At 37.6% G+C, this 10937-nt stretch overlaps 1 protein-coding gene across 4 annotated transcripts in view; it reads left to right on the forward strand.

Moving 5' to 3' along the window:
• Window positions 1-10937, forward strand: part of LOC136838096 (uncharacterized) — a 33477-nt gene continuing 22540 nt past the window's right edge. Inside the window, exons 1-2 of one of the 4 annotated variants that reach the window (XM_067102940.1) lie at window positions 1-190; window positions 5512-5589. In XM_067102940.1, coding sequence (XP_066959041.1) covers window positions 5537-5589 — 53 coding nt within the window. In that variant the 5' untranslated portion in view covers window positions 1-190; window positions 5512-5536. Of the gene's footprint in view, window positions 191-5511; window positions 5590-9818; window positions 10246-10937 lie in introns of those variants that run through there. The other 3 variants (XM_067102936.1, XM_067102941.1, XM_067102937.1) reach the window with 3 other exon arrangements.

Consider the following 10937-nt stretch of genomic DNA (forward strand, 5'->3'; position numbering starts at 1 on the left):
GAAACGTCGCCCGTCATCACCACATCAGCTGACGAACCAAAACAAAGTGTCGAATGACGGAAAGAAAATATTGAACAAAAAAAAGTTTCGAATTTTTAACGAATTGAACGAATTTCGTGACGTTTCGTCCAGAACGAACAACGACGAACGAATCCGTTCGTCCGTGCACGAATTTTCGTCCTATTTTGGGGTGAGTCTGGGCGTTATTTCGTTGTTTATTCGCTTAAATAAGGGTGGGAGTTCAGGACCCCTTTTTGACAGTCATGGTGACTTATTTAATTTATATTTAATTTCTTATTATTATTTTTATTATTTATTTGGGTAAGATCTTAGGGTAAGATTATTTCTAGTTTAGGTAAGGTTAGGGTAAGATAGAGTCTGGGTTAGGTTATAGGTTATAGTAAGATATTAGGGTAAGATTGGCCCATGGTTAGTTAGGTGATCGGCCTGGAGATCTGGTCTTGGATTAGGGTAAGATTGGCCCTATCTGGGGTTAGGGGTAAGATTGGTCTTATCTGGGGTTAGGTTAGGGTAAGATAGATCCTAGGTTAGGGTAAGATTGACCCTGGATTTGGTTAGGGTAAGATTGTCCCTAGATCAGGTTAGGTTAGGGTAAGATCTTAGGGTAAGATCAACCCTAGGTTAGGTTAGGGTAGGGTAAGATCATTCATAGCTTAGGCTGGATTAGGTTAAGATCAGCCCTGGATTTGGTTAGGGTAAGATTGTCCCTAGATCAGGTTAGGTTAGGGTAAGATCTTAGGGTAAGATCAACCCTAGGTTAGGTTAGGGTAGGGTAAGATCATTCATAGCTTAGGCTGGATTAGGTTAAGATCAGCCCTGGATTTGGTTAGGGTAAGATTGTCCCTAGGATTGATTAGGGTAAGATCATTCCTAGCCTAGGTTAGGTTAGGTAGGATCAGATGTTTATCTTGGGCTGTTTATTTTCCTGTTTATCCTGGGCTGTTTATGAGGCTGTTCCTCCTAAGCTGTTTACGAGGCTCTTTATCCTGGGCTGTTTATGAGGCTATTTATCTGGGCTGTTCATGAGGCTGTGTGTTCTGGGCTGTTTATGAGGCTGTTCCTCCTGAGCTGTTTATGAGGCTCTTTACCATTGGCTGTTTATCTTAAAATTTTTATGTTCCGGTTTATCCCTGAGCTATTTATGGGGCTGTTTTACCATGGGCTGTTTATGAGGCTATTTATCTTGGGCTGTTTATTTTCCTGTTTATCTTGAGCTGTTTGTGAGGCTATTTACCCTGGGCTGTTCATGAGGGTATTTATCCTGGGCTGTGTATGAGACTATTTACCCTGGGCTGTCCATGAGGCTGTTTATCCTGGGCTGTTCGTGAGGCTATTTACCCTGTTCTGTTCATGAGGCTGTTTATCCTGGGCTGTTCATGAGATTGTTTGCCTTGGGCTGTTTATCTTACACTTTTTATTTTCCTGCTTATCCTTGAGCTATTTATGAGGCTGATTTACCATGGCCTTTTATTTTCCTGTTTAAACCGGGCTGTTTATGAGGCTGCTTATTTTTCTGTTACCTGAGCTGTTTATGAGGCTGTTCCGTAAAACATGGAAAGTAGTTAAAAAAAAAAATGCTCCATACTGTTAGCAGCGAAGAAGAAAAATCTGAAAACAAGGAGGATATTGAAGCTAAAGCGGAAGAGTTTAATGAGTATTTTGCGAATGTAGGAAAACAAACGTATGAGAAAACTCAGCAGGCGACACCAGCAAATGAGGAGGCTCTAGGAGGTCATTGGTTGATAGATGTAGATATTCCACACGGATTCAAACCTTCTCCAGTAGACTGTGATACAGTTATATTAACTATTAAGGGTTTAAATAACTCAAACGCATGCGGATCTGATGGTATTACTCTGAAATTTATCAAGGATGCACTATTTATAATAGCATTTTATATTACAATAATCATCAATACTTCCATCGTAACTAGCACCTTTCCCGATCTTTGGAAACACCCTCTTGTTATTCCTGTCTTTAAAAATGGAGAGAGAGACGACATCAAGAACTATCAGCCAATCTCACTGCTACCTACTCTTTCTAAGGTACTTGAGAAGATAATTGCTAAGCAATTGACAAAATATCTGGAAGAAAACAGTCTTTTATGCGAACACCAGCATGGCTTTGGGTCTAAACTATCTACTGAGACAGCTCTTTTGAAGGTCACTGATCGAATATATGATAACATAGAAAATAAAAAGATATCACTGCTCCTATTACTGGATCTATCCAAAGCTTTTGATAGCGTGAACCACAAAATTCTATTAGATAAATGTATAAAACTAAGAATAGATCCATCTTGGTTTGATAGCTATCTCACTAATCGATTCCAGTCAGTCAAGTTAATGGACACATTGTCATCTAGATGCGAGGTATCATTTGGGGTCCCATAAGGATCTATCTTAGGACCAATATTGTTTATTGTTTTGTTAATGATTTGGCGGAATCACTACCTGGTATTTTCGTTATCCAGTATGCTGATGATACACAAATCATACTTGAAGGGGACGTAAGTAACATAAGTGATCTATTAAGAAGGGCTGAAGCAGTCTTGGAGAAGGCCAAGACATATGTTCAGAGACATGGCCTACTATTAAATGAAAACAAAACTCAGTGTATTTTTATAGGCTCAAGACAATATATATCAGCCATAGATGATAATATGAGGGTAAATTTCAATGGCAATGTAATCAAGCCTATGAAAGTTGTGAGAAATTTAGGCGTCTACTTTGACCGTTTTCTGACTTTTGATTCTCATATTGATGAAATATGCAAAAAGCGACGGGCATACTTATTTACTTGAATAGAGTAAAAGATAATTTTGAACCTTCCACACGCCAGATTGTCGTTCAGTCACTTGTCATAAGCCTCATCCACCATTGTTTTAAGGTATGGGGGTGTACTAATAATGTTCATCTTGACAAAATTAAAAAAACTTGTAATTTCGCTGCCAGAGTAGCTGTAGGTGATATTAGGAAGTATGATCATGTTTCCCCTGTTCTGAAAAAGCTGGAATGGTTAAAGGTTAAAGATCAATATGTACACGAAATTTGTGTTTTTGTTTTTAAAGTTTTAAGAGGTATTTTACCGGAATGGCCGTATCATTTTAGTATGGTTAACTCAGTAACAGGAGTTTGTACGCGTCAGGGTAGTGATCTTGTTGTAAAAAGAACGACAACAGATATCGGCTCAAGGGAGTTCCCGGCTAGAGGCCCTTCCCTGTGGAATAAACTATCACAAGATATCAAGGATGCTGCCACTCTACATTCTTTTAAGAATAAGTTGAAAAAATGTCTGTTAGATTAGTATTCCCTTACTATGAATTCATTTTAACTACTGATCCTTCATTTTAACTATGTATATATGTATGCATTGTAGAATAACCAGTGTCAATTGGAAATAAAGTTATTATTATTATTATTATTAATGAGGCTGCTCCTCGTGAGCTATTTATGAGGCTCTTTACCATGGGCTGTTTATCTTACTTTTTATTTTCCTGTTTATCTTGGGCTGTTTGTGAGGCTGTTTACCCTGGGCTGTTCATGAGGGTGTTTATCTGGGACTGTGTATGAGGCTATTTACCTTGGGCTGTTCATGAGGCTGTTTATCCTGGGCTCTTTGTGAGGCTATTTACCCTGGCTGTTCATGAGGCTGTTTACCCTGGACTGTTTATCTTACACTTTTTATTTTCCTGTTTATCCTTGAGCTATTTATGAGGCTGTTTTACCATGGGCTGTTTATTTTCTGTTTAAACTGGGCTGTTTATGAGGCTGTTTATCTTGGGCTGTTTATTTTTTCTGTTTACCCTGAGCTGTTTATGAGGCTGCTCCTCGTGAGCTGTTTATGAGGCTCTTTATCCTGGGCTGTTTATGAGGCTATTTACCTGGGCTGTTTATCAGGCTGTTTGTTCTGGGCTGTTTATGAGGTTGTTCCTTCTGAGCTGTTTATGAGGCTCTTAACCATGGGCTGTTTATCTTACACTTTTTATTTTCCTATTTATCTTGGGCTGTTTGTAACATTGTTTACCTTGGGCTGTTCATGAGGGTGTTTATCTGGGACTGTTATGAGGCTATTTACCCTGGGCTGTCCATGTGGCTGTTTATCCTGGGCTGTTTGTGAGGCTATTTACCCTGGGCTGTTCATAAGGCTGTTCATGAGGCTGTTTACCCTGGGCTGGTTATCTTACACTTTTTATTTCCCTGTTTATCCTTGAGCTATTTATGAGGCTGTTTTACCATGGGTTGTTTATTTTCCTGTTTAAACTGTGCTGTTTATGAGGCTGTTTATCTTGGGCTGTTTATTTTTTCTGTTTACTCTGAGCTGTTTATGAGGCTGTTCCTCCTCAGCTGTTTATGAGGCTGTTTATCCTGGGCTGTTTATGAGGTTATTTACCTGGGCTGTTTATGAGGCTGTTTGTTCTGGACTGTTTATGAGGCTGTTCCTGCTGAGCTGTTTATGAGGCTATAAAAAATTTCATTTCTGAAAAAACTTATCAATGGAAATCTTACAAATGTTTTCTCTAACAATTGATTTTATATTATGTCTATTTAATTTAAGGTTAAAGTTATCCATAAATGTGCTTCTGGCAAGGCAACAGCACAGGCCACCACGGCCGGCTGAGAGTTTCATGGGCCGTGGCTCATACAGCATTATACTGAGGCCACCTAGGTTAGGTTAGGGTAGGGTAAGATCGTTTCTGGGTTATGTTAGGGTAAGATTGCCCCTAGGTTAGGCTAGGTTAGGGTAAGATCGGCCCTGGGTTATGCTAGGGTAAGATTGTACCTAGGTTAGGTTAGGGTTGGGTAAGATCAGCCCTGGATTTGGAAAGGGTAAGATCATCCTTCGGTTAGGTTAGGGTAAAATTGGCCCTGGATTTGGTTAGGGTAAGATCGTACCTAGGTTCGGTTAGGGTAGGGTAAGATTGTCCCTAGGTTAGGTTAGGGTAGGGTAAGATTGACCCTAGGTTAGGTTAGGGTAGGGTAAGATTGACCCTAGGTTAGGTTAGGGTAGGGTAAGATCAGCCCTGAATTTGGGAAGGGTAAGATCATCCTAGGTTAGGTTAGGGTAAAATCGGCCCTGGATTTGCTTAGGGTAAGATCGTACCTAGGTTAGGTTAGGGTAGGGTAAGATTGACCCTAGGTTAGGTTAGGGTAGGGTAAGATCAGCCCTGAATTTGGGAAGGGTAAGATCATCTTAGGTTAGGTTAGGGTAAAATCGGCCCTGGATTTGCTTAGGGTAAGATCATACCTAGGTTAGGTTAGGGTGGGGTAAGATTGTCCCTGGGTTAGGTTAGGTTAAGGTAAGATCGGCCCTGGGTTATGTTAGGGTAGGTTAGGTTAGGGTAAGATTGTTCCTGGGTTATGTTAGGGTAAGATTGTCCCTAGGTTAGGTTACGGTAAGGTAGGATTGGCCCTGGATTAGGTTAGGGTAGGGTAAGATCAGCCCTGGGTTTGGTTAGGATAAGATTACAGTGTCATTCCTTCCTTCCAGGATCGCAAGACGAAGGACGCAAGGCATGGCATCAACGGGCATCTCGAGCAAGAGGGAGTATTACGAAGAGCAGGAGAGGTGAGAATGGCTATATATATATATATATATATATATATATATATATATATATATATATATATATATATATATATATATATATATATATATATATATATATATATATATATATATATATATATATATATATATATATATATATATATATATATATATATATATATATATATATATATATATATATATATATATATATATATACATTCATTTTGTGCAGTATGGGGTAGGGATACAACTCATTTACGCAGTATTGGGGAAGGGATGCAACTAATGTGTGCAGTGTTGAGATGGTGATACAACCCATTTCTGGAACATTGAGAAGGGGGTGCAACTAAATTTGTGCAATGTGGAGGAGGGGGATGCAACTTATTTTGTTCAGTGTGTGGAATGGGATACAACTTGTTTTTGCAGTATGTGTAGGGATACAACTCGTTTTGTGCAGTATGGAGGAAGGTATGCAATTCAAGTAGGCAGTTTGTGTTGCCGAGGAGGGGATACAACTTACTCTGTGTATTATTGAGGAGGGATACAATGCATGATGTATTGTGGAGGGGATACAACTATTGTCTGTGATGTTGCGGAATGGATACAGCCCATTTCTGCGATACTAATGAGGAGATACAGGCCATTTTTGCAATGTTGAGTAGGGGATACAATCCATCATTTGCGATATCGACAAGGGGCATACTATACATTCTGCAATATTGAGTACGGGATACAGTAAATTTTTAAAATACTGAAAGGGGATATAGCCCATTTTTCAATACTGAGTAGGGGATACAATCAATTTTTGCAGTCTTGATGGGGGATACAATCCATTATTCCCATATTGAGAGGGTATGCAGCCCATTCCTGCAGCACTGAAGAGGGGATGCAACTCATTTGTGCAGTGTTGAGGAAAGGATACAACCATGAGTGTGGTACTAGGTACTATGGTACAATGGTATTATGGTACAATGGTACTATGGTATGATGGTATGACGGTACTATGGTACGATGTACCATGGTGTGATGGTACTATGGTACAGTGGTATGACGGTACTATAGTACAATGTACCATGGTACAATGTACCATGGTACAATGGTACTATGGTATGACAATACTATGGTACAATGTACAATGGTACAGCAGTACTATCGTACAATGGTATATACTGTGGTATGATGGTACTATGGTAAGACGGTACTATGGTACGATGGTACTATGGCACGATGTACTATGGTACAATGTAGCATGGTACAACGGTACTATGGTATGACAGTACTTTGGTACCACAATGTACTATGGTACAACATTACTATGGTACAGTGGTACTGTGGTACGATGTACTATGGTATGATGGACTATGGTATGATGGTACTATGGTATGACGGTACTATGGTATGATGGTACGATGTACCATGGTGCAACTGTACTATGTTACAATGGTATGACAGTACTATGGTACAATGTACCATGGTACTATGGTACAATGTTACCATGGTACGATGGTACAATGTACTATGGTACTATGGTATGATGATACTATGGTATTATGGTACTATGGTACGACGTTACTATGGTACGATACTATGGTACGGTGGTACACTTCCATACAGGTAACGCACAATCTGCTTAATGTAAAGGAGTTTTATCAACTCCACAATATTCTGACAAAGAGAGAGAGAGAGAGAGAGAGAGAGAGAGAGAGAGAGAGAGAGAGAGAGAGAGAGAGAGTCTGGCAACCGCATGTATTTATAGAGGCCAAGGTTGGGCCAAACATCTGCTACCCTACATTAGCCCAGTCCAAGGAGGATAAAAATCTCTCTCTCTCTCTTTCGTATCTTTCTCTAGTTTTCTCTCTGTCATTTTGTGTGTCTCTCTGTTTCTCTCCGTTGCTGTTTCTCTTTCTCCTTTATTATGTCGTTCTCTCTCTCTCTCTCTCTCTCTCTCTCTCTCTCTCTCTCTTGTCTCTTTTTATCCCTCTCTCTCTCTCTCTCTCTTTGTCTCTCGCCGTCTCATTTTATATCTCTCTTCCTCTGTCTTTCTTTTTTTTCTCTCTCTCTCTCTCTCTCTCTCTCTCTCTCTCTCTCTCTCTCTCTCTCTCTCTCTCTCAGTGGTCATCATACTTATTATTATTAATATTATTACTATTATTTTTATTATTATTATCATCATTACCACTATTATTATTATTATTATTATTATTATTGTTATTGTTATTATATTCCCCCCTCCCCTTCCTTTAATATACAGGACCCATAAGACCCATTAAAAAGGTCCCCCCATAAAATCCCCATAATTTACCTATTTAATTTATTTATTTATTTATTTATTTATTTTTATTAAAGAACTCAACAAATACATTTGTATGTTTACTGGGACTGTTCATTTCGGTTTAGTTAATTTTTTATATTTTCCTTTTATTTTTATTTTATTTTGGTTTATTTTGTTGTTTTGGTGAGGAAGAAATAATAATAATAATAATAATAATAATAATAATAATAATAATAATAGTGGTATAATTGTTTGAAATAATCACTTATTTCCTCTCTCTCTCTCTCTCTCTCTCTCTCTCTCTCTCTCTCTCTCTCTCTCTCTCTCTCTCTCTCTTTTATTTTTGTACTTTTGTATCTCTCTATATTTTTATTATTATTATTATACATTATTATTATTATTATTATTATTATTATTATTATTATTATTATTATTATTATTATTATTATTATTATTCCCCCCTCCCCTCCCCTAATATACAGGACCCATGAGACCCATTAAAAAATTCCTCCCATAAAAGCCCCATATTTTATTTATTTTATTTATTTTATTTATTTATTTATTGTATTTATTTATTTATTTAAAAGAATTTGATAAATACATTTGTATGTTTACTGGGACTGTTCATTTCAGCTTGTCTTGTTTTATTTTTTTATTTTCCTTTTATTTTATTTTTTTTATTTTTATTTTCCTTTTATTTTGTTTTGGTTTGTTCTTTTATTTTGTTGTTTTGGTGAGGAAGTGGTAATTCTACTACTACTACTACTACTACTACTACTACTACTACTACTACTACTAATAATAATAATAATAATAATAATAATAATATAATAATAATAGCGGTATAATTGAAATAATCACTTATTTCCTCTCTCTCTCTCTCTCTCTCTCTCTCTCTCTCTCTCTCTCTCTCTCTCTCTCTCTCTTTTATTTTTTTTACTTTTTATTTCTCTCTCTCTCTCTCTCTCTCTCTCTCTCTCTCTCTCTCTCTCTATTTTTGTACTTTTATTTCTTTTATCTCTCTCTCTCTCTCTCTGTCTGTCTCTCCCTCTCTCTCTCTCTCTCTCTCTCTCTCTCTTATTTTTTTTACTTTTTATTTCTCTCTCTCTCTCTCTCTCTCTCTCTCTCTCTCTCTCTCTCTCTCTCTCATATTTTTTTACTTTTTCTTTCTCTCTTTCTTACTCTTTATCTCTCTCTCTCTCTCTCTCTCTCTTCTCTCTCTCTCTTTTTTTGCACTTTTTATTTCTCTTATTTTTTTACTCTCTCTCTCTCTCTCTCTCTCTCTCTCTCTCTCTCTCTCTCTCTCTCTCTCTCTCTCTCTCTTTTATTTTTTACTTTCTCTCTCTCTCTTATTTTTTCTTTTTATTTCTCTCTCTCTCTCTTCTCTCTTTTATTTTTTGTACATTTTTATTTCTCTCTCTCGTTTGAACCTTCAAACAAAAAGAAGTCCTTTGTGTTGAGAGAGAGAGAGAGAGAGAGAGAGAGAGAGAGAGAGAGAGAGAGAGAGAGAGAGAGAGAGAGAGAGAGAGAGAGAGAAAACAAATCATTTGTCAACACCGTCTGGGAATGTGTTTTGTGTCTACAAGTAAATAGGACATTATTTGAAGGAGTTTGTGTATGTGTAAAAGAGTGTGTATGTGTACGTGTGCTCCAGTGTAAGCCTCACAAGGCACTGCTGTCGAGCCTTTGTGTGTTTAGGTATTTACTTAAGTTATATTACGACGCCATTAAAGGCGTCACAGGCCACCACTGTTCCTTTAGCGGTGCGCGGTCGTTCCTACCACTACGACGACATGATATTTTTTAATATTTTTAATAATTTATAAAAATTGGATGTTTTTTAACGCGTCTGGTCGTTAATATTTTATGTATTTTATATTTATGCATGTGGATATATATATTTTATAGGTTTATTTGGAGTACTTACGAAAATATGGCCGATTTAATCTTGTTACGTAACTGCTTCCAAGTCAGATGATTCTCCTCTCTCCCTTTGTGCACGTGTCTGTGCGTCCATTTGTGCGCCCGTGGGCGCGCTCCCTCCCGTGCCAAAGCACATGCCGGGGGTAGTGGGCACGTCGTTCGATACCCGGGCACCCCCCTGAGGGGATAAATAAAAAATAAGAGGCGCTGGGAGCGAGTGGGAACGGCGAAATGGTCGACCATTCTATAAACAGACTCGGTGTGGGAAGGACGTCTCCGTTTTCTCATATAGTTTCCCCTTCGAGTTATTTAATTCCCGTTTTCTTTGCGAGTGATTTTTATTTTACTTTTAAAGGGGTGGTTCGACCATATTGGAGTATCGGTGGAGAAGGTTTTTTTTTTTTTTTTTTAATAATATTAACCGTTATTCCGTCGTGATTCGGTGTAAGCTGTCGGCAGATAACGCTCTGAGACTCGTAAGTATTTTATGTGTATTTTATACCAACAAAATAACCGTTATTTTATCAAACATGGGTCTAAATCTCGTGTTTAGAGTGAGAGAGGTCGTTTTTAATTGTTTTTTTATATTTTCTTAATTATTTTGCCGTTATTAAGTCACATATAGGTGCAAAATAACGGCCAGTAACACCCTGAACCTCTGGACTATTTTATGTATATTTTATACCACCAAAATAACCGATTTTTAATCAAATATCAACAGATATTAACCACCAAACATAGGTCTAAATCTCGTGTTTTGATTGCGCTGTTCATTCATTGTTTTTTTAGTATTCTCGTCGTTATTATGCCGTTGTTAAAGCGTTATTCGGTGCAAAATAACGGCAAATAACGCCCTGAACCTCTGGACTATTTTTTATATATTTTATACCATCAAAATAAGCGTTATTATATCAAATATTACTCGGTAATACCACCAAACACAGGTCTAAAGCTCATGTTTTGAGTGCGCTTTTCATTCATTATTTTTTAATATTCCCGTCGTTATTATGACGTTATTAAGTCAAGAATCGAGGCAAATTAACGGCCAATAACGTCCCAGACCTCTGGACTATTTTATATATTTTTATACCATCAAAATAAGCGTTACTTTATCAAATATTTACTGATATTAACCACCAAACATAGGTCTAAAGGCTCGTGTTTTGAG

This window comes from Macrobrachium rosenbergii, unplaced genomic scaffold, assembly GCF_040412425.1.
Source record: "Macrobrachium rosenbergii isolate ZJJX-2024 unplaced genomic scaffold, ASM4041242v1 171, whole genome shotgun sequence".
Lineage (NCBI taxonomy): Eukaryota > Metazoa > Arthropoda > Malacostraca > Decapoda > Palaemonidae > Macrobrachium > Macrobrachium rosenbergii.